The 25,759-nt window shown below is 28.7% G+C and overlaps 2 protein-coding genes across 5 annotated transcripts in view; both read left to right on the forward strand.

Moving 5' to 3' along the window:
* Positions 1-655: 655 nt before the first annotated feature.
* On the forward strand, positions 656-2,688 carry LOC129957265 (uncharacterized). Its single transcript, XM_056069519.1, has 2 exons — positions 656-1,271; positions 1,340-2,688. Exons 1-2 carry the CDS (start codon positions 656-658, stop codon positions 2,686-2,688), a joined length of 1,965 nt encoding a protein of 654 aa, XP_055925494.1.
* A 6,715-nt stretch (positions 2,689-9,403) lies between these two features.
* Positions 9,404-25,759, forward strand: part of LOC129957341 (U4/U6 small nuclear ribonucleoprotein Prp31-like) — a 47,965-nt gene continuing 31,609 nt past the window's right edge. Inside the window, exons 1-8 of one of the 4 annotated variants that reach the window (XM_056069614.1) lie at positions 9,404-9,489; positions 10,713-10,899; positions 12,936-12,990; positions 15,537-15,620; positions 19,014-19,111; positions 19,774-19,880; positions 20,053-20,104; positions 23,703-23,820. In XM_056069614.1, the coding sequence (XP_055925589.1) occupies positions 10,729-10,899; positions 12,936-12,990; positions 15,537-15,620; positions 19,014-19,111; positions 19,774-19,880; positions 20,053-20,104; positions 23,703-23,820 (685 nt within the window). In that variant the 5' untranslated portion in view covers positions 9,404-9,489; positions 10,713-10,728. The other 3 variants (XM_056069615.1, XM_056069616.1, XM_056069617.1) reach the window with 3 other exon arrangements.

Below are 25,759 nucleotides of genomic sequence, written 5' to 3' on the forward strand. Positions count from 1 at the left end.
AAGATGAATTAATTTTTTTTTTTAATTTGGAAACATTTTTGGAAGTTATTGCAGAAAAATTTCAAACTTTTTCGCTGTTTTAAAATAATAAAAATTAAAAAATTGCTCTACCAAACATTACACTTTCCCACCCACCAAAACATATTTATTCTTCTCTGCATACACACGCGCACGTTCTCTTTTGTTAGAAAAAAATTTGCATATAGTAAAAAATTATATATATATATATATATATATATATATATATATATATATATATATATATATATATATATATATATATATATATTATATGGAGAGTCCTTGCAGTCAAATGTTATTTCGAATCGTAATAACATAAAAGCATTTGTAGCGGCTCGCCACTAGCGCGGAAAAAATGCCAAAGCGGCGAGAAGAAGAGAAACCGGTTTCAGCGGAGATAAAAGGAAGAACTCGACCTTCGACCCTTCACTTGATTTCTGGAAAGCGAGCGGTGAGCGACTTCCTGCATCCCGATATTGGTGACCTTTGGACTTGAACAAACCATGCGCTTCTTGTGAAAAATCCATCACCATCGAAACGGTTTTAACAGAAAAGCGACTAAAGTTTTGTGTAGAGATCTCCTTGAACTGTGCTCATACAAAATATATCGTTATTTTTATTGCTTATCGTAATTATGCAGAACGAAGCAAGTGGAAATATAGCACGTGTCGCCGTCAAATCCCCTCTATTTTGGCGTGCTAATCCGGAACTATGGTTCAAGCAAATAGAGAGCCAATTTATTCTCGCCGGTGTGACAACTGAAATTACGAAATTTCACCATATTGTGTCGGTATTGCAACCTGAAGAATTGGAGGTCGTCGGTGACATTATGCAAGATCCGCCTGCAGAAAGACCCTACGAAGCACTGCGAAGAAGATTGTGTTGTCAGTACGCTCAAAGTGAGGAGCAAAAATTAAAGGACGTTATTTCCGGGATGCAGCTCGGGGATAGAAAACCTTCCCGATTGCTGATAGAAATGAGGAATAAGGCCGGCAATAAGTTCAGCGAAGAGGTATTGAAGTCCTTGTTTCTTCAACGACTGCCTAACCACGTGCAGCAGATCTTGGCTATCACCAACGACAAATTGGAGCGGTTAGCGGAGATGGCCGACGGAATCATGGCAGCAGCAACGGATACTGTTTCGATCCAGGCTGTGTCATCAGAAGCATCCATGCAAACCACTCTGATGGAGATCTCGTCCCGCCTATCTCGCCTAGAGGCACGTCCCAGGTCCCGCTCCCGAGAGTCTGGTAGACGATTTCACCAGAGAGAGGCTAACAGAGAAGAGGGAAATCCTTCCCACTGCTGGTATCACCAGCGTTTCAAGCGGAGAGCACAGCAGTGCAGACCACCTTGCTCTTTTTCGGCGGAAAACTGAAACGGCCGTCACTCGGACCATCGGGTGACGGCTCAACTGAAATTCACCGTTTGTACCTGTCTGATAGATCAACATCTTCAAACTTCCTGATTGATACAGGTGCAGATATTTCAGTTATTCCACCCTCATCGCCCAAGCAACGCTCTGAAAAGGCGAAACTTCAACTTTTTGCAGCAAATGGCACTGAAATACCTACCTTTGGTCAGCTTCTCCTCAAGTTAGATTTAGGCCTGCGTAGAGCTTTCCATTGGCCGTTTGTAATTGCAGCAGTTTCGCAACCAATTATTGGTGCAGATTTTCTTCGCCACTTTGGACTGTTAGTCGACGTTCGCCAAGGATGCTTAATCGACCCTCTTACAAAACTTCAATCACGAGGAATAGTGAAGAGTGATCAGAGTGCCAGCATCAAAACAATCAAGGGAGATACAGAGTTCCATCAACTGCTGTCTGAGTTTCCTTCGCTCACTGAAGCTAGTTCGACGCACCAGGCTAAACACGATGCCAAGCACTGCATTCAAACTACGGGACCCCCAGTATTCTCAAGACCGCGAAGACTACCCCCTGACAAGCTAAGGGCTGCGAAGCAGGAGTTTGAATTTCTGGTGGCAACAGGAGTTTGTAGGCCTTCGAAAAGCTGCTGGGCCTCACCTCTTCACATGGTTCCCAAAAGCAATGAAGACTGGCGTCCATGTGGAGATTTCAGGAAGCTGAATAGCGTGACAATTCCAGATCGCTATCCAGTGCCACATATCCAAGACTGCTTGCAGGTGCTCGAAGGAAAGAAGATTTTCTCAACTCTGGACCTGGCAAAGGCCTATCATCAGATTCCAGTGCAAGAAGAAGACGTTCCAAAGACAGCCGTTGCTACGCCCTTTGGACTTTTCGAATTTTTGTACATGCCGTTTGGACTTTCCAACGCTGCTGCCACGTTCCAAAGATTCATTCATCACGTCTTGAGTGGTATGGACTTTTGTGTGCCATATTTCGACGACGTCCTGGTCGCATCAGAAAATAACAGCCAGCATTTGGAACATCTGAAGAAAGTATTCCAGCGCTTACAGGAGTACGGCGTGCGACTAAATGCTTCCAAGTGTGTCCTGGGGAAATCATCCGTGAAATTTCTGGGCCACATTGTTACGCTTGATGGCATTATTCCACTCCCAGAAAAGGTATCGGCTATTACGGAATTCCCTGAACCAAGTACGGTGAAAGAGCTCCGGAGATTCCTGGCACTCATTAATTTCTATCGGCGTTTCGTGCATAAACTCGACCTTCGACCCTTCACTTGATCTCTGGAAAGCGAGCGGTGAGCGAGTTCCTGCATCCCGATACATTTATTTATTCAAATTTTGCATGAAAATATTTCTATTATTTTCGACTGTTGGAGACGTTTACTTTCAAATAAAAAATAATTATACAATAATAAAATAAATAAAAAATAATAAATAAATACATTTATATTTTTAATAAGTTATTTAATAAATAATAATTTTTAACAAATGACTTAAAAAATTCTTAATAAATAAATACATTTTAATAATAATAATTTATTTACATCAAAATCAATTTAAAATAAAAAATTATCAGATGAAAGAGTGTAAAAGAAACGAGTAAAGTTTCAGAAAGAGTAAAAAAATCGAAAGAAACGAAAAGAAAGAAACGTTTCCAAGTTTTGGCGGAATAAAATATAAAACAAAATCGCGTAATAGGAAATGAAAAAGATTGGCATAATTCGCCACAAATATGCTTATTTGCCAAATCTTATAACCCCTATTATAGCTAATCCTGGAATTGGGATAGTTCTTGTTAACACCTATAGATGGCTGTAGACAGCTGGCGCCGTCTACAGGCACTAATTGGAACCTAGCTTGATCCTCCAATACGTCCTCCGGTTAACTCTACCCAAAACAAATCTGAAATAAATAAGAGATAATATCAATATAGCCACTCAAAACTTTATCAGCGCTCACACTTTGTAGTGACAAAATTCGTAACTACAGTCGTTACAAAATTCGTAATAGTATCTCAAGCATCTGACGCAATTGTTTTATTTCTGGTGTAATGTTTTTTTACGTTGAAGATTTAATTTTCAACATTGGAAATCTACTCAGCATTTTATTTAACGATTTTAATTAACATTTGAATTCTTTTTTATTATGGCTTGAGAACAATATAAAAAATTTGTTTTTATTTCAATTTCTTTAGATGTTAAATTTAATCTTAAATCTGAGTTTTTGAAATAACAATTGTTATCACTTTGTTTTGTAGCATTTTTATTGATACGTAAACTTGTCTTGTTTAAAAGTAACTGTAGCACTGCTTCAATTACTTATTTGAAACCTCACTGCTGTCTGATATGGTATACTACTCTGCAAATTTCTTTTCTATAACATTGCGAAGATGTTTGATTCTTCATTAACTGGACGGTAGATTTACGGCCGTATTCACGAACCGTTGTTAAACATCAGCTGATGATTAAATGCTGATCAGCAGTCAAATCGGTATTCACCAGACCAAATTCATTGTCAGTTTCTCCCTGTTTTGCCCCATTTTTTGATTCACGGACTTCCGATAATCAAATTTGATCAACGGTTTTCCGCATGCGCAGTTCTCAAGAAGGACAACTGTTAAGGTGGGTTCAGACGAGGCTTATTATTGCGCGCAATAGAAGGTCACGCCTACTTCAAGAAAATAACGGGACAATGGCAAATGGTTGTCCCGTCGGGACAACTATTAGCCATTGTCCCATCAACGTTGTCTCAACTGTTCACACGGGGACAATAGAGGGACAACAGTAGAGAGACAACGATTGCGCGCAATAAAAAGCCTCGTGTGAACCCAACTTTACATTAGTTTTCAAACAAACATGGAGGATTTAGATACATGGAACTATTGCAGTTGATATCAGATAGGAGGTGAATAATTTACACTGACAGAGTATCTGATTTGGATTTGCTAGATGAATACGATTTTGTTTCGAAGTACAGACTTCCCCATAATTCTGCTGAATGCATTTTATCTTTGAGAAGGAGAAATTAGGCACCAATATTTTACGAAACAGTGCTGTAACTACTGAAGAGAAATTGTTTATTGCCTTACTTTTTTTGGAAGTCATCAGCAAATAATTGGCGATTTCAATCAAACTAGCCAGTCATCATGTTGCCGGGCTATAAATGAAATATCTAGATGTATAGCTGAAATGAGGCCAAGATTCACTTACCTACCAAATAATGAATCTGTGCGACTTGAGGTATGCTTACATTAATCTCTTTTATATCCTTCATATGGGAATCCCTTTTTATTATTATTATATCCGCGTTGATTTTTGATTATTATTTTCTAGAATTAAAACTAGAATCTGTCCTTTGTATAATTCTTTGAACATTTAATTTTTTGAAGCAAATAAATTATAATTAAAAGAATTTGCTAAACGTATTAATACCTTTTAGATAACTCATCAAGTTTTGTATGATTATACTGTTTTTTGTCAAATGATTGTTCCTTAAAATGCTTCCATTAAAAACATTTTATTGCATATTTTCTATCTGGTTAATATAATGACTTGCTAGTAAAATAAGTTGTTTTGTATCTATACATATTTATATCATTTGTGTAGTCTTATAGTTTTTTTTTACTTATGTTATTATGGCGATATAAGTTATTAAAAATTGATGATGTTGGTATGTAATATTTTTTCAAATCATTTTTAATTAACTTTTAATATTATTTTTATAACTAGAGTTCATCTTTAACAGTTTTTTGCATTTGTCATGCTATAAGAAAAGTTTCCCATTCTTTACTAAGACAATGTTACATGTTAATCAATTTTAACCTTGTTCCTTTTATTGTTCAATTTTGTAAATCTGTAAAAATATAATAAAGAATTCAAGTATTAAAGGTTATTTGCAATATAAACTGAAAATTTTCATTATGCTTTATTCCATATTGAAAAATTCTTATTTCTCCACCCGTTCCGTTATACAGCTGTATATCAAAGATTATGGCAGATTTTTGTATGAATATTTAAAGCAAGAAGGGTTTTGGAAAAACAGCCACCTAAATAATAAATATGTTTTCGTTGAACTAATAATATTATAAGATTAGGTAAAAAAATATTCTTTCTGTAGAATATTTTCCAAAGTTATCTAAAATCACTTACAAATTTTTTAGAATGCACATTTCTAATGATTGAGAATAGAATATCTTATGTCTTTTTTCTTAATAATAGATGTACTGTATAAATGAATTCTAAATATTTATTCTAAATTTAGATTCAAAAAATGGTATTTTTGAATTATATCAAATATTTGTATTTATACTAGCAATTTTTTTTCATTACAGTTATTTATAATGTTATAATTAATTCTTATTTCACATTTCTCAGATTAAAGACTTGCCAAGATATGGAAGAAATAAGGAACAGCTTTTTCCTTTTGAAAAAAAAAAAAAAAAGAAAAGAAAAGAAAAGCAACAAACAAAGAAATCTTTTTCATCTGTCTGGTGATGATTATACAGGATTGCTTTTTGTATTTTTGAAACTTTCCTGTATGACTCATTTCCATGACTGTACACTGTTTTCACATGGATATATAAGTTTTTTTTAGTAAATTGATTTTTTATGTTATTATTTATATTATAGAAAAAGAATTATTGCAGTTTTTATTATGATTAATAATAAGAAATTTAAAGAAATTACTTTTGTTACTTATAAATTTTGTGATATAATAATGTGCTTAATCGCTCAATATAGCTATTTTATATTTTACAATATCAGTTTACTTCAGCTTTAATCTTCAACAATGTGTATAAAATTAACATTTTTTAAAGAGATCAAATCATGACCTTCGTATCTGCTGAAAATGATTCCCAATTTTTATTAATGTTTTCCTTCTCATTATACAACAAATTTTAACATTACTTCTAATGACTCTACCTAATTATTTTTTGAAAGATGTTATTCTATAATTTATCTGTATAGAAACGACTAAATAATTCCTTATTCAAATCTTTGAAAATCAAATATATTTTTAAATTGATGTTGTTCTTTTTATGATTTATAGAAAATGACATACATTTATGGCTCATATCAGTGTAGTTCTTTCCTAGTGGTTTTGTGTGCTCATTATATGATTACAATATATATGTATTAGAGAAATAAAGACACATATAGAAGAATTTTGTATTAAGAATCAGCATTAATGTTGCATTTTAAAGCACCTTTATTGACACTTCCTTGTAATTCTTGTAGAAGAATTTTGAATTAATAATCAGCATCAATATTACATTTTAAAGTGCCTTTAATGGCATTTTGTTTTAATGCTTGTAGAAGCTGTAACTTCAGAATTTTCTTTTTTAATTCATATAATAAGTTATTTTTCGAGTCAGAATTCAATAAAACAAATTTTTGTGTACAGAAGTCCTTTTTTAATTTTGCATATTTTAAGATATTATGAGAAGTGTGTAAAAAACAAAGAAAATAGATTAATTGGGATTTGAAAATTTTCGAATTTTAAAAACAAATGTAGATAATAACTTATCTGAGTTAATTCAAATGCAAATGATGCAAATATAAAATTAAAAAAAAAGAAGTTTTTATTTAAAAAATTCATTAACTTAACTGACAGTTTAATGTAACCTATTAGAATAATATTTAAGATTATTTCAAGAAAAATTTCTTTGTCAAAAATTCTTTTACTTTCTTGAAACATTTCAATTCGGATCATATTTCATCATATTTTAAATATAGAAAGAGATTCCTTGTTTAAATTCACAAGATTCCGAGTTGAAAAATTTGACAATTAAACAAAGGAAATTATGCTGACTTAACTGTATTTAGTTAGATAGTTGTGCTCATAGGTTTATGATTTCAGGAAGTAACGATTGTCATGAAGATATGAATAATTAAAAACATCATTGGAAATTAATATAATAAAGTGACAGATATTATTCAAGTATTAATAGAAACTTAACAATAAAATATATAAAAAAAATAATAACTTATTTGGTACAAAATTCTGGGGAAAAAGAAAAAAAAAGCAAGAGCTTGTTGAAATAAATGGAAAATATCACATTTTCTTGAAAGAATTAAAATATCATTACTAGTTTCTGACAGGCTAATCAAGTTAACATGTGTTGTTTTTTGATTAAGTTTGAATCATCAAGCAGAAAGTGTTAAAAATTTATTGTTAATTGTAGATGTTTTGCCACTCAATTTATTTGAACAAAAGTGAATGCTTATGATGTGCAAATTAATCATTTATTTTATTCAGGGATATCAATTCTAAAATAAGTATGGTTTTCATCAATATTTACATTATTTTTATACTGATTTATATGTCAAGTACATGTTGTCAAGCTAACAATTAGCCCATTTAAATTTAAAGAGTTGTTAAATTCATTGTTTACAAAAAGTTTTAGATATGAGGTATAAATGAGCTTCTTCACTTCCACAATAATAATATACTATACAAATTTATTGCATGAATATTTATTTTGGTGAAACAGCTGTTGGTCTTCAATATTCATATACAATTTTCACTGACTTTTGTTTATAATTTGAATCTTCTGATTTGCAGTATATATTCTGAATGTATATATTCTTCTAATATGTATATATTCTGACATTTATATCTATAAATTTTTTTAACAATTATATATGTAAAAATTTAATATTTTGATAATTAATAAGAATATTTTTCCACATTTGCTTTTCTACAGAAATAAAAGCATAGCACAGAATAAGCATTTTTTACTTTTTTTCTGCTTTGAGAAAAGAAAAAAAAAAAAAAAAAAAAATGTTATTTTGAAAACTACTGAAAATTTAGACAGCTAATACATATTTAAATATTGGCACCAAAAATAATATTACTATTTTTTTCAAATATAATACATATTGCTAAAATAATACATATTGGAAGTATAATACGTATTGGAAGCTTATACATATTGTGGAAGTTTAAAACTTATTTGTTTTCAAATAAATGCTGAAAGTCAAATAAAGAGAAATTTGTAATATACGTTATAAACTTCATACAAACAATTATATGGGATTGTCAGAGATATCACTGCTTTTAATTACAATTAAAATAGCTTTTGGAAATTTAAATGTTTTGCGTAAATGAAAATAATTTACTAATATGAAAGTCATAATACTTTGTAAGCAAGAATTTATACACTACATCCCCCCTCCTCTTTATTTTATTAAAAATTCAGGATACTAATCCATTGCTCATTAAAATGCACTCTTAACAAAATAAACACAAATGTTATAAACATTTTATGAATTCGTTGCCAAAGGCAAGGAAGTTGCTGTGTTTTAACAATTTGTATGATTATTGAATTTTCATTTCCGATTACTCAAAAAATTTGCAGTATATTTCAGCTTACATTAAATAAAGCTTCCCACATTTAAAAAGGTTATTGAACATTCATGAAAATTAGTTCTCCATTTTAAGGAACTTTCCTAAAAGTTAAAGGATTAAGAGTAAGCCTGGAAATACCTATACACTCACCTAAACCCAATTCCTTTATTAGAAGACAAAATGGTACGACCGGAGTTTACCCCCTGCTTGGCTCAATTTTCTAAAATCGCCACCGACTTTCTTGCGCCGTGTTTCGCGAAATGTTCAAAAGCGAGGGAGCAATGTCCAATCATAACCACGACCTTCGTATTACGTAGGTCGTGTCATAGCGCATAATAAAGACGAAAGATAATAGGTTTGTCAGTCTGGATTTGGCGCGTTATCGTGATTTGGCGAAGAAGGGGCTTGAATTCCGGTTCAACCAAAGGAACGAGTAAAAGAAACAAAACAGTTTTATTTAAAGTTTTAACGGATTAAAATGAAAGACAAAATCGAGTAATAGGAAATGAGAAAGATTGGAATAATTCGCCACAAATACGCTTACTTTCAAAATCTTATAAATCGTATTATGTCGTAGCCAACGATTATAGCTACTTACTGCAATAGAGATAGTTCTTGTTAGCGCCTATAGACGGTTGCAGACTGTTAGCGACATCTACAGGGACTAATTGGAACTTGGCTTGATCCTCCAATGCGTCTTTCTGTTCGGTTCGCTATCGGTAAGAACCGGTAAGTACTCTCTCAATGCAATTATATTATAATGCAATATTTTCATGTGAGTGTTTGATTTCTGTTACTTTCGCTCTTTTTCAATAGGTATTATCATTTAGATTAAAAAGGCAGTAATTTTCTTTTACATTTTGTGCATGGAGATTTTATACAGATAACTAGTGTGAAATATGTATTAAAACAATATATGGTTCATCCATATTTCTTTTTTTTTTTTGTTCTTTTATTTTATAACTAGATATATATTATTCAGAGATAGTCTTAGCTTAAATAGTTTCATTGTACTCAATTGCCTAACTTTTAAGGTGTAATTTTTTTTTTTCATTCACTCTTAATTAATACAAGCTTTTATGTTGTTTGGATATATCCAAATTCATACTTTTAGCTTTCTCAAACCTAGCATTTCCAAATTTGTAAAATTGTTGACTTTTTATATTTCTCAGCTTTTATTTTAGAAACAAACATATCATTCAAAGATTAATTTTATGAATGATAATAAGACAGAATGTTGAGTATTTTTTAATATTGATGGTTCAGATGATGTAAAGACTCTGAAATATTATTTGTTTTTTAATGAGAATTTTATAGCAATCAAATTTCTCTTAAGACTATTGATAAATAGTTTAAGGATAATTTGTTGAACAAGTTAATAATTTATCAAAACTTTACTTACCATAAATCCTTCTCCATCTGTTAGCAATTCTTAATTTTTAATACTTGTTTATTTATATGTTTCAGTTTTGCATCCAATACTTGCAAATATATATATATTTATTCATTTTATCCTTTATCAAAAAGTCTTTTTGATTATACTGAATCTTCAATTTTTATCTAAGAAAAATATGAACACAGAAATTAGAAAAAGCTAGAGATGTAGCTCTATGAAACAATTCATATAATTTAATTTTCATATATTTTTATATAGTTTTTCTTTTCAGAATAAAATTGTTTAAAAATGTGTGTTTGCCTATGTGTATATCACTTTATTATCATAGGTTATTTGAAATTATATCATGTTTTTGTCATAGAATTTTAATCAACCCTCTTTATAGTTTATTTTATGATTTTTTCCTTTATTTGTGAGGTTACCTAAAATATTTCATAGAAAATAGGGTTTATCTTTCCTAAAAGAAAAGGGTAGCAGGTAGAAAAAGCTTTCCAATTTATAGATGTTCTTTAGAAAATAGTACGTTAAATATCTTAATTAAGATTTTATTTCATAGGATATTTTAAAAAAGGATGTCTCTTGCTGATGAACTGCTTGCTGATCTGGAAGATGCTGGGGAAGTGGAGGATGAGCATCTCTATCAACTGGATGCCCCTGTCCAGGAGGTGGAAGATATTCCCATGGAAGTGGAGAGTAAATTTCAGACAATCAGAGATATAGCCAAACTTAGAGACAGTGAACAAGTAAAATTATTTTAAAAGTTCTATCGGTTGTAAGTTATGCAAAATCAATAACAGAGCTGCCATGTCTTTTGTATTCATTCCTAAATGTATTTATAATTTACTTTTAATATTTTTCATTTCTGTGTTGAAATACATGTAATCTTAAGGAATTGAAGGTAAAAAAAAAGTATTATAATCTATACCTTTCATGTGATTTCAATGATCTTGAATATAATCTATACCTTTCATGTGATTTCAATGTTCTAATAGTTACTTAGAACTAATCTTTTTTTTTTTTTTTTTTTTTAAACTTTGAAATAGCTTGAAAAATAAGTTAGTGTGCATACAGAAATGGCTTGTTTATGTGATTGAAGTTGCTATAATGTTAAGCTACCTTTCCTGAGTCATAAGAAAATTCTGAAGTATGCAGTCTTAATATTGATCATTTTTATTTTTAATTAAACATTTTTGGCGATCAAGTAGTTCACAAGAATTAATGGCTATTAAATTTTTTAATTATTTTATGTAACTTTGTCTTAATTGCGTTTTCAGCAAAATATTTGTAAGCTTCAAATTTTTATAGGTATATAATTTATACTATTTTAGAAGCCTTATGGTTAGTCATTATTAGCCTTATAATCATTCTGTCTATTTTCTTTTTTACAATGCATTTCGCTTATTTTCTGTCAGCTCTCTTAAAATTCATAAAATAAAAAATGGATACACTTTGCTCTTTCTAGCAAAATATATATGTGTCAAGGGTTAAATGGTCCAGCCTGTAGAACCCCAGCAAATGCAAATATACATTTATCTTTATTAGAAGTAAAGATGCTTCCACTTCAGTATTTGTTTGCTCTTTTGCTTATTATCCATCTTAACTTTTTCTTTATTTCTCTTAATTTAAATGTTTTCTAAATGATTAGTTGTTCATATGAAAATTTTTCTCTAATGAAGAAAATAAAATGTTCAGATTATATGTTTTAAAATCAACATTCATTAGTAATGAGACAGACATTAAATCCTGTAGAATTCAAGCAGACATTAAATAATTATATTCTGAAAATGTTTGGAGTGCTGTAGCTCTGCTGTACCTACTTCTAGCTGTAGATGGCATTCATATGTGGAAGCAGGTAAGAAAGTCAGTTGGGAAATGTATCTGTTCCATCCCCCTAATAACTAAACAGCACTGTTTTATGAACTATATTTGTAGTTTAAACTACATTTTTGCTAAAACATGCATTTTGATTCTTGGGGATACTTGATATTGGATTATTCAATGAGATGTACTTACAAATGAATTTTGTTGTCTGACATTAAATTATCTAATATTCTGTTTTAGCTAACAATAGTTTAGAAATAATTTAAAATCCTGAATTAGGAAATTCAAAACTTTATATCAATGGGTATTTGTTTTGATAATATATTATAGATATCAGCGTCAAACAGACCTCTCATCTTTTTTTTAACTATACAGCTGGTAATAGCTTAGAAAATTCAAGTTTATTATACTACTGTGGTACAAGTGTCAAATTAATTTATTTTTTTTAACCTTTTGTATATATTCTTAAGTCATCTTCATTGGTTTCAAAATCTCTAGATCTGTCAAAATATTTAATTATCCTGTAAAAGATCAGCACAAAGAAAATAAAGCCTAAAAGTAGAATTTGAAAATTTTTTGTTTGTTACATTTTTCTATAGCTGATATTTTTTTCCAGCCTGGAAACTGTGCTTTCATTTGATCGTATTTGAAGTGCAATCTTTATAGTAGCTTTATAACTTTTGTTATAATGATCTTATAAACTATATGAATTGTATAGATAATAAAAATTTTCCATGTCAAATGTAGCAAGAGACTATATACTAATTCTTTTTATGTGTTTTTACTGTGTAGACATTTTTTTTTCTTTTTTTTTTAAAGTGAAAATATCTAATTTTAATTTTGATAGGATTTGAATATTATGGTTTTATTATTAGTTCTTTGTTTTGGCTAAAGCACATTTTATTTATTTGTCACTATGAACTATATTTTATTTATTTATTCATTATTATTTTTTTAGCTCCAAAGAGTTATGCAAGAAATTACTGAGAGAAGACATTGTGAAAGAAAAGAAGGTATACTTATTCCTTTATAAAATGGAACTAAAGCATCTTTTGATACTGACTTTATAAAAAAAATTTATCAGTAAAAAATATTTAATTTCTTATTAAACTGCTGAATATAGCATTTTTTGGTACTTTGGGATTATCCCGTCAACCATTTTCGCCAAACCCGATATTATCGCCAATAACTGCAAATTACTTTTCATTATGATGGTGCCAAAGGATTGGCACATTTTCGCGAATGTTGACAGGTCAATGGGATAATCCCAAAGTATCAATTTATATATATATATATATTCAATTGCATATCATGGCTGCCATCAAGTTAGAATTTAATGATTTCCATCTCAAAAATCTTCAGTCATTTAAACAATCTTATTTAGAATTATTTGTCTGTTTAGAAATGTAGTTTTATATGTTTCCAGTTAATTTTTTTGAATATGTGGGATTAAAGTTTTGACAAATTCTTTTCTAATATCATTTTAAAGTAAGTTATTCTGAGCAAGTTATGTTGTATATAAACAATTTAATTTTACTAGAACTTTATTAAATGTGATATTTATTCACATTAGAAAAATTTTAATAAAAAATTAATTTATTCTTAATCTTTTTTCAGCTAATGATGTGATTTTTTTTATTAAATAAAACCTAATTGGTAGATATTCTGTTTTTTAAACACTTTTGTAATTCACATAAAATAAGATATTAAAAGTCTAATAGTATGTGACATGATTTTAGTTTCTTTTATTAACTATTAAAATTGATTTCGGGGTTTCTTTCAAAACATAAAATTTTATGTGAGTATCTGGTGCATTGAAACAATAAAGGATTAAAATAGAGATATATTTTTTTATCCTGAAGTTTATCTAAGAGTACAGTCATACCTCATTAAATAAGCAGCTCTCATAATGAAGTAAACAGAGTATAAAATAAGTGACTTGCTTAACCTTTTCTAAGTCTGTGAGAAGTATGCTTACCACCAAATTTATCAATCTTAGTATAAATTTATATAGGTTGGCATAAGTTCTGACAATTTTTTTTAGAAAGACAGAAACAGATGCTTCAGTTATTTATCTCACACAAAATGATGTGTCTTGATTTGCTACTTAATTATTAATTAACCTAATTAATTAATCAAATTAAATTTATCTAATAAGCTAAATGAATCCCTTTTCTTATTCTAATTTTAAGCCTAAAAATATTTTAACATGATATGACTAGAAAAAAATGGCCCTTTAAAGGGTTAACAATGTTTTGCAGAATGAGTAGCTAGATTGCTCCATTGGCATGTCTCAGTATGTGTTGAGAGAACTTTTATTTGACGAGATTTTGTCTCTGGCCAAGATTATGGAGCTTGATGTAGATGACAATGAGCTGATAAAAAGTCATAACCAAAACTAATAAAGGATTTAATGGAACTGCAGTTTGTGTCACAGTAAAAAGCTGCAGTAGAGATATGGTTAGGAGAGGAGGAACAATAGACTTCATAATAGAGGAAAAACCTTCTGGTGAAATGAAGGAGATACTGAAAGCATGAAATTATGAATCCTGAATATATATATTATGTAAAGAAGCATTGTCCTAAAAAGCCAATAGTTATGCACAGGACAAATTTATTTAACAATAATGCTATCTCTATAATGTCTCATTTTCATCAAATTTTGAAATGTAGCTAAAGCTAAATGTGCCTTATGAATAGTAAATCACATAATACAAAATTTATTGAATTTTTTTTCCAGAGTGGAGGACTGTTTCCTATTTGACATGATTTCTTATAAAAAAATGTCTTTGTTAATGAGCATTTCACTTTACAAGTAAGATTCGGGATCAAATTATGCTCATTAAGCAAGCTTCCATTGTAATTATGGCATTTCTGTAGAAGACTTAAAATTAATAAATTATGCAGCTTGACTTTAAAAGGATAGCTGAATAAAGGGTGAAAAACAGCATTTGTTGTTTAAAATATGAAGTTTTTGATGTCCCATTAATTTTTTTCAACAAAAGAAATCTAAATACTTTTTATTAAATTTTTGAATTTTTCTATTTTGAGTTATAATAACTTTTTAAATGTTCCATAAAAATTATTTTTTTGTGATTAGTAATAATAATAAACACAGATGCATTGTTTAATCTTCAACCTGAGTATATGTTTATTAAAATATTCACATGGCTGTAAAAATTTCAGACTCTTACATTTAAAACATCAAAAGTACATAAATATTCCTAAATATATATATTAAAAATAAGCAGACTATGGTAGTCAATGCATTTAATAATATATTATTTTTCATGTACGTTAAATGATACATTTTCACTATTATTTGATTCTTCTATATACAGCTTTACAAAATGATTTTGCATTTTTTCTTGGATTTCTTTCCCCTCCCCTCTTTTCCTTTTCTTTTCTTTATCTCTCTTTTTTGTGAATGACTCCATAAAAAGCATTTTCTATACTTTCAGTAAATTTGCTTTTTTTTTGTATTGCTATTTCTGTTATAATAATTATTGATCTTTTTTTTTTGGAATTTATTTATTTATTATTATTATTATTATTTTAGCTGTTGGACCAGTTGAGGCTGATCCAGAATATCAGCTCATTGTTGAAGCAAATAACTTGGCTGTTGAAATTGATAATGAAATAAGTAAGACATAAAACATTATTTTAAAATTAATTCATTGCCTGTAAATAAATATTTTATTCTGACTTGTACCATTGGTAGCATGTATTTATTTTCTTCCTGTTAAGAAATTGTTTTGATTAAGTTTTTCATACGCATAATATATATATAATATGGAGGATATATATATATATATATATATATATATATAATATGGAGGAACTGTAGATTTTGTGGCTTCAGAAAAGGAAATAAAATATAATAGTCTGAATTAAATTATTATTAATTTAATATTAAATTCAAAATGAATGTATGTGAAATTATGCACAGTTGACTTTCAGAATAAAGTAAGCTTGTGGAATATTATGCAGAATTGCTTATAAAATTTATATAGCTGAAAATTGTAGAAAGTTATTTAAATGATGTTTATAGATTGATATGTAAATGTGCAAAGATTTACATAAAGTAAATTTATGTAATTGTATGAAATATAATTCTAAGTAAGCTTGTTTCCTGTGATGTAAGATAATTGGATGCAAATTATTCAAAGTGATCTTTCTGAAGAAGTTTATGCAAAATGCATTCAATGAATATTACATAAATTGAACTTGCAGAAAGTTATGCAAGGTATACTTAAGGAATATTATTAGGAATAAACTTTTGAAACATTATATCTGTTGAATGTAGGTAAAGTAAATCGATAGCAATTTATGCAAAATAACTTTGTAATCTATCTATCTATACTTATATAAAGTTCAATGTGTGTGTGTGTGTTCGGGCTGTACAGGCCAGGCCATTTGACCTACAGATACCAAATTTGGTACATGTTTACCTTAGAGGTCGGGAATGTGCACCTGGGGTCCCTTTTTTTGAATTTTTAATTAGAATTTTAATTATTAATTAAAAACTAACTTTCCTGCCAAATCTTCCATTTTCCTCACCGCCAAATGAGTAAGTAATAAGGTCCCAACAGTAATAAGGCTAGGATTAACATTTTTTGGCCAATTATTTCAAACGATTCTGTTTATTTTCTTAATGTTTTATACATTTAAAATTAAACATTGTTAATTAATAGATCTTTCAGGTTCATTCTGAAGTACATTTGAATTAAAATAACAAAGAATAAAGGAAATTAAAAATGTCTAATCTGCGTAGTGTTACCCCAACTGACTAGAAAAATTCACACATTTGCGTTACCGTAACTGGCGTTGAAAATTCACGCATGCGCATTGTATTCTGATTGTTGACATGACAACCATTATCAACGGATGATTTAAATGATTTTTAGACTAGTTGCATGTTTTTGTAATTAAAGTGTATTTATGTTAGTTATATATTTTCTGTATATGCTTATAGTTTTAAGTCCATCGTTTTTTAAGTAATTTTTTTAAACCTGTTTTCAACCGATTATTTTAAATGATTCATTTTATTTTCATAGTGTTTGATGGATTTAAAATTAAACATTGTTAATTAATCGATCTGTTCATGATGAATCTGAGAAAATTTTGATGACAAATTCTTGAGATATTACATAAATTAAGAAAGATATTCTTTAGTGTCCATAAAGTTTAAACGCTTAGTGACTCTATTAACAGTAATCATATTATAAAAAAATACTTTAAGTAAAAAATATTATTATATTAATTGCAGATTAATTGGAATTGGTTAATGTTATCAAAATTCTTAAATTCCAAAATGATCACATTAAGCAGTATCTAGTGTGCCTTTATTTCTCATGAAATGTGTAAGCTAGGAATTATAATGTTTATCTTATAATATTCTACTTTATTTCTGAATCCAGTATTTTTTATATTTATTGTCATTATTAAGTCTAGTTTTTCAAATGAAAAATTAATGCATTTATTTGTAAATTTCTTCAGAAACTGTAATTTGTTGAAGTTTACCAAAACTCTTAAAATAAAATGATTTAAATCTTAAACTCTTGTTTCATACATATATTTGAAGGAAAAAAAGTCAATTTACATATCCTCTTTTTGCAGCTATTAGTTCAAAAGTTTAATACGTATATGATGATGATTTTAAAAAATTTATGATGGCAAATTTCAAGTTATCATGCGAGAAGATTATTATTTTTAAGTCATTATTTGTCTTAATTAATTTAAGTCATTAACCAGTTGAAACCGGTTCGAAACAATCACAAGACTTCTCTATAGGTCTCTATCCTTCTCTCTCTCTCTCTCTATATATATATATATAATTTTTTTAAACTTTCATTTTTAATTTTTCTAGCTGGCAAACAAAGTTTTGGAGCTCAACCAATTTTGTGATGAAAAAACCCATTGTTTTTCTAAATATCAATCCATGCGTAATCTGATAATCTCGTTATTGTTTCAAACCGGTTTAAACTGGTTAATGACTTAAATTAATTAAGACAATTCATAAGAATTCAGAGAATGAATAGTTTGGAAATCAAGTTGTAACTTTAGTTGATGATAAATCGCCAAATGTGACAATCTTCTGCGTTATTTTCTAATAAACCTAAAAGCAAAAAATTGAGGCCTCAAAAGCGATAAATCGCCAATTTGTTATCACATTTCTATCATATATCACATTTTCTATTTATTTCATTTCATAGAATCATGTGCTAAAAATTATATTTTTGTAGATTTAATTTACAGAAGTAATTAACTTATTTTTTAGTCAGAGCTTTTGTAAATGTGATAGCAACAAATAAAAGCTAATTTTTTGTGATGTTCATGTAGATTAAATTTTATTTTTATTTTGTGTGAAATTAATTGTTGAAAAATATAATTTAATTATATTTTTAAAAATTCATTAAAAATAGAAATTTAATTTATAGATCAAAACATTAGTATCATTGAAACGATTATTTTTTGAACTTCAATATAATGTAAAAATCAATTTTGTGCTTTAATATTTTCGCTGAATAAGTCGCCAATTTGTTGCCTAAGTATTTTGATTTTGAGGCTTCAACGATTTGTTGTCTACGCATTTTGAGATTTCAAAAACCTCAAGCAAAAACAACTTCATGTTCTCACATGATAATTAAAGAAAGGCTGTACTTTTATACTTTTTAAGCATTGATTAAAAGGGGGGGGGGACATTTCCAATTACAGAAATACCATTACAACTGATAAATTCATAGACTGTACCTGAAATTTTTATTCTTCGGTGATTTTAATGGAAGTCAGGATTTTTCTCCAAAATGCGTTATCAAATTATGTTAACGTTTAAAATTTTTAGGAAAGTATACATCACCCTTAAAACCTAATCTTTCAAAGTAGCATAATTTATATTTTGATATTTAATGCATTTATTAAATTATATAAGTGGCACTTTTTCATTGCTGTATTTAGTGAAAATTGTAATGAATATATCAATATTTTAATGCGATGAACTTTTTAAAAAAAAAATTTCTCTACTGTTTTAAACTAGATATTATTCACAAGTTCACTAGGGATAAATATTCTAAAAGGTTTCCAGAGCTTGAATCATTAGTTCCTGTACCATTACAATATGTTTCTACCGTAAAGGTAAATATAGATAAATATTGCTTTTGTTTTCTTTTTGTACATTTTCTTTATACTTTTAGTAGTTTTTGGTTGTTTTATTAAGAGAGTAATTTTCATTTCTAAAAAGGGGGAAAAACTATTTTATAAAATATTATATCTGTGAAAGATAGCTTATTTCACTGTTATATTAAGATACTTTTTCTTCAAGTTATTTCTTGATATTTTAGTTTCTCTTTTATTCTTATAGGTATTTTCATTTATATATATATATATATTTTAAAATTAGTGATTTAGATGTAAATGGACATCTTTCTCTAAAAATTAATAATGTTTAAAATCCTTAAATATGTTTTTATGAATTGTCCATATAATAGTAATTATATGGACAATCATGATGGACTTATATGAATCTACTATAGGACACTGGCAAATTTGATTGGTTAATCAATTAAAAATGCATTTATTTGCAAACTAATATTTTGAATAGAATAATTTTCTTTTATGAAAATATCATACTCAATTTCCATAAAACTTCATTGTCAAGCATTTTTTTTAATATAGATCTACTATCTATATATCAAGAAATCTGTAGTCCCTGGTAGCTTTTTCAGAAATGTAATTAAAAATAATTATGTATTTTTTATGATATATTTAAAAACTGTTTTAATTTTATTGAATTGTAGGAGCTTGGGAATGATTTAGACAAGGCTAAGAACAGTGAAAAATTACAGGAATTTTTAACTCCAGCAACTATTATGGTTGTCAGTGTTACTGCCTCAACAACTCAAGGGTGAGTTCATAAATGATGAAATTGAAATTTTGTGCATAAATGATGAAATTGAAATTTTGTGCATAAATGATGAAATTAAAATTTTGTGCATAAATGATGAAAGATATTTGCTTTTAGCCCTCATTATTTTACACATTATTTAAAAGTGTGCTCAAATTACAGTTCTTTTCAGGCAGCTGTTAACAGATGATGACTTAAAAATTATAGTTGAAGCATGTGATATGGTATGTTGATTCAATTTTCATTATATCTTTAAAGACTTTTAAAGATGAAATTATTTTTAACAATTTTGTTTAATCATGTTGTAATTAAGGATTTGTTGCATGTTTGTATTTTTTGATTTTTCACTCATGTCTTGATTTTCTCAAGGAATAAAATTTTGTGCTCAAATTTATTTTTGATAACTTCTAACTTTATACTGCTCAAATTCTGATTATGAGTAAAGTATTGATTATATTTTGATTCTGCACCTAGAGTTTGCCAAGTTTAAGAGACAAACTGTGATAAAATTTAAAAAATTCTGCTGTTAGTAACAAATGAAACTTGCTAAAATGGCACAGAGGTTGAGAGCTTTTGCTATGTGGCTTAAGTGTCATTCTCATATTATTATCACAGTTGAAAATTATAAGGTCCTTTCCAAAATGACCTTCATTTTACTTCAAAATGAAACATGTAAATTTAATCAAATTAAATTATATGAATATAAATGTGTTTTTTAAAGCATTTTGAAATTTTTTGTGATAATATTTATAACTAAACTTTTCTTTTAAAAAGTACACATTCTTCACGAACTTAAAAAATAATTCTCTTTATTATTATTCATACTTTTCAAATAGTCAAAATTCCATTCCATTATATTTAACCTTTATATGCATAGTATCCACTCTAATTCTTGATCTTTAACTGATCATTAAACATATATAAGTATTTACTTGCATATAGAAAAGTATTTTAAATGAAATAAAAAATATTACTATTACTTTTTTCTTGAGTTCACTACATAGAGTGAATCAAAATAAATGTCTGGATTTCAAAGCTTTACATTTTAAAAGGTAAGGTTCGTATTTATTTGAAATTACATGTGTGGAAAGGTAATATATTTAAGTTTTATGGGCAAACTTCAATATTTCCACATTTTGTTGTATGGCATATATCAAGTCTTTAATGCAGCTCTGGCTAAACTATCGTCAATGTTTGCAATAATAACTATCCTATGAGTTTTTAAATCAAGGATGAACAATCAGTGGCTTGGTTGTTTAAATAACAAAGCTAAAAAAAAACTGGTGGTGTTAGTTTGGTCACCACAATGCCAAAATTGCTCTCTAAGTGATTTATTTTCATGAAATTAGTCATATATATATATATATATTTAATATATGACAGTGAAAACCCACATTAACTATGGAGAATGCATTCTAATTGAACAGCGCTTGTCCAATTAAAACCGTAATAATCTAGATTTTTTGTTCATGAAATTTTCAAAAGAAAGTGCAGCGTCCAATTTTGATTCATTTGTGATGAGTGAAGAAAATGTTATGCTAAAAAGTGGAAAAATAACTTTCTTGAGCAATTACAACTGTTACAGGAAAAAAAAAAAAAAAAACCAGAATAATTTAAATGTTATTACACTTGATGAATATAACACTTTTTTTTAATCTGAGGTTGAAGAAGCAATACTTCTGTTCAGTACCACAGACTTAAAAGATTTGACATTCTTGAAATCAGTGGATTAAAAAAGTTGATTTCTTCAAGTGAGCCTATAAAATTGTATTTACCAGATGAAGAAATTTTTGATGTTATTGAAAGTGCATATGTGGCCATAGGACATGTTGGTAGATGCAGACTTAAAATTGAAACTTCAAGAAAACATGCTAACATGCACTGAGATGATACAATTTTTTTTAACAATGTGTGAAACATGTCAACAGAAAAAAAGTATGAAAACAAAAGATTTGGTTTCTAAACCTATCATTCACTTAGAAATGAATAGTCGCTGCCAAGTGGATTTGATTGACATGCAATCTCAGGCAGATAATGAGTTAAAGTTTATTATGGTTTACCAGAACCATATAACAAAATTTGTGTTACTACAACCACTTCAAAGTAAAAGAGCAGAAGAGGTTGCATTGCAAGTACTTGATATCTTTTTGATATTTGGGACTCCTTGGATGCTGCAATCTGATAATGGAAGAGAGTTTGTAAATTCAGTTATAGAGCAGTTACGTATGTATTGACCAGAACTGAGAATTGTTCATGGGAAGTCTCGTCACAGCCAGTCACAGGGTTCAGTTGAGAGGACCAACCAAGACATAGAATTGGCTTCATGAATGAAGGATAATAAAACTGCAAAGTGGTCTTATGGTCTTCGTTTGTCCAATTCATGAAAAACCGAGCTCTAATTCAGGAATTAAACAATCACCATAGGGAGCTATGTTTGGGATTGAACCAAGAGTTAGAATGACAACCTCAACCTTGCCATCAGATATTATAAAAACTATTGAAGACAAGGATAAACTTTAGAAAATTTTTGAGGAAATGAATGCAAACGAACATGAAACTGAATAAGCTCAATCTGGGAAGAATATGGTTGCTAATAAATCAACCAACATTTTTCAAATTAGAGAGGAAGCCAAAGAAAATTTAATAAAGCAAATCAAACAAATAACAAAGATCTCCAATGTAACTCGTCCTGAGGTTGATATTGGAGGTAATGCTGTTGTTCCCATTTCAGATGTTGATAGAGCAAAACCTGATTTGCGAAATCTTATCGGTATAGAACTTGAAAAATATAAGGAATTCCTGTACAAAATTGGTACAAAAGATGGAGTTCTGAACAAACTGTATATGAGTTAAGAAATGATATTTAAACTTAATTCGTTCAGTATTTATTCAATAAATATAATTTATTCAATTTATATTAACTTTAAATTTTATATTTATACAGTAGATTACATCTGTTCAGGGTGGAAGTTTGATACAAAAATTTAACATATTCACTGATTTTTAGATCTGAATTCAATGTATTATCGCAAATTTTCTTGACTAAAGAACAAGTACCGAATCAGGAAATTTCTCTTAGAACAGCAGCAAGAAAAGGAGCTATAGAAATAGGACAAAGGTTTGTCCATTATTCTTCAAAGAGATGTTTCTGTATGAAAAATGGTTCTCTTCGCAATTTTAAGTGTCTCTGTAGTTTGCCATGTCGAAATAAATAATTTGTAATAATAGTATTGCTTAAAACACTATCCAAATAAAGTATTTTTTTCTTCAGTGATAAGTTTTTTCCTCAAATACTGTTTTACTAAGTATAATTTAATATAATAATTTGGATAGATGCAAATAATTCTGTAACATATCAGTCAAGACATGAATAAAATGGTTATCCCTAGCACTGTTAGTGACAATGCATTTTCCCTCGTTAATTCGGGTTTTCACTGTAACACACATATATATACATAATATATAATATGCTTCACAACCAAATCTGTTTTAGGAATTACAGGTTTGGTTGTGAGATATATTTTCATTATATTATTTTACATAATTTAGTTTGAGCTTCCTGTTCAGAACATTTTGTTTCCATTTTAACTTCTATTGTTGTATGAAAATAATTTTTTAACACTTTTCGTACATTGATGTTTTAAAGAAAATTTTTTTGAATCCTTTTCATTATATAAATAAAGAAAGTTGTTTCATATATCAAGCAATTCAGTAAGCTATTTAATTTTTTTAGCGAATGTGTAGGTGATGTCTTCGCTTTGTGAATGTTTAGCATTGAAAAACAAATATTCAATATAAATGTTAAAATATTTTTTTTTACAGGCAATAGAATTGGATAATTATAAGCAAGAGATCTATAAATATGTTGAATCCCGTATGTCATTCATTGCTCCCAATTTATCCATTATTGTTGGTGCATCTACAGCAGCAAAACTGATGGGCAAGTACATTATTTAAATCTGGTGTTGTAATTAATTATCAATGAATAACTCTGCAAAAAAATCAGGTACTTGATTATTAAGAAATAGAGGGAAAACGATGATTTTAAAACATTGTGTTGACTAATCCAGTTGTTAACAGAATTTTGGAAGTAATTAATAGATATTAATGCCATTTTCCACCAGTGATAGATATATGTTCAAACAAGTTTTTATATAACACTTATGTGCAAATTATGGTTGTAGGTGTATGTGTTATATGTATGTAAGATTCCATGAAATGCAGGTAATCAATTCATAATTCAAACTACTAAGAAATACAAACAGCAGTTTTCTTTTAACAAAATAAAATTGTAATACATAATGTGGATCCATAATAATGTGAACATAGAGATATGTTTTTTTTATTTTAGAGTTGAGTTTTTCCTGAAACTTGCTTCAATTCACTCGGCAGTTACATCATCTTGAATAAAATTAGTATTATTATTATTATTATTTTACTACCATTAGTAATACAATATTTTAATTTTCAATGTGAATTTTAGCCATATAACCATTACTAATTGTTTTTTTTTTTTTTTTTTTTTTTACTCCAAGAAACACTGAAATTTATATCTTTCACTTAAAAAAATATAAACAACTAGAAGTTTTCACAACTGATCTTAATTCGTTGTTTACTGATGTCCTGGGATTGTGAAATTGCTTCTGTTACAGCTTCACGCCGATAGATGGTGTATCTGTCGAATAAGAAGTTTTTGTTAATTCTTTTTTGTATCTTAACGTTGAGTGTGTAAGAACGATTCTGTGACCTAGACGTGGCATCTGATTTTGAGAGGTGTCCTAATCTGTAACAGTCTACCTGAAGGGGCATAAAAAATGTGCCCGAAAATAAAATGGTGTTCACCTGAAAGAAATGAGTTTTATTTGAAGAGAATTACATTAAGTGGGCCATCGACTACGCAGTATTAAACCATCGAGAGTTTTGAGAAAAAGTTGGCAAGTGTTTCGGTTTTGCTGCGTGTGTTTGCTTGATATTGTTCTCGGTGATTTCTGAATTGTTAGTGATTTCCAATGGATATAAAGTGTAAATTCCTATGATTGGATAATTGTGTCCGTTTTGGTTTCAAGATAACTGAGTATACTTTTGGTTTCCAAATTTATGTATTAGTTTCGTTTTTATGAGTTGCATATATTCACTTTTCAAAATGCTTTCAAAACTTAAAAAGAGTGAATTAATTGAAGTTGCCGAGGAACTAGAAATTGATATTCCTTCGGGTGCCAAAGTAATTACTATTAAAGATTTAATTGAAAAGAGCGAGATCTATAAAGATAATTATGAATTCATAAAAACTATGGTAGAGTCAATAATTGAAAAGAAAAAATATTACGAGAAAAATGAAGCACAGAAACTAGAATTGGAAAAACTTAAACTCGCGCAATTAGAAAAACAACTTAAGCTTGCGAATTTACAAAAAGATGTAACACAAAAGGTTAATGTGACAAATAGCGATTCCGATTCAAATTTTAGTTTAGAAAGTTTGATAAAAAGTGTCAAAACTTTAACTAGACCAGTTCCCACACGAGCAGAGTCGTATAATTTAATTTTCCAATCGCTTGAAAGAGCTTTCAAAACCAAAAATGTCCCAGAACAATTCAAGTCATTGATCCTATTAAATATCTTAGGCGAAAAAGTTGCCAATTTAATGATATATTTAAATGAAGATGAATTGTGTATGTATGACAAATTAAAGGAATTAGTGTTAAAAGAATTTCAATCCACCCCACAAGAAGTTTTAAATAATTTCCGTAAAGCGAAAAAACGTCCAAATGAAAGCTATATCCAGTTTGCATCGCGACTTTCTGCAGCATTTGATTATTATTATCAATTAAGAAAGGTAAATGATTTCAAGGGGGTTTGTAAACTCATGATTTCCGAAAAAA

This window comes from Argiope bruennichi, chromosome 11, assembly GCF_947563725.1.
Source record: "Argiope bruennichi chromosome 11, qqArgBrue1.1, whole genome shotgun sequence".
NCBI classification, from domain to species: domain Eukaryota; kingdom Metazoa; phylum Arthropoda; class Arachnida; order Araneae; family Araneidae; genus Argiope; species Argiope bruennichi.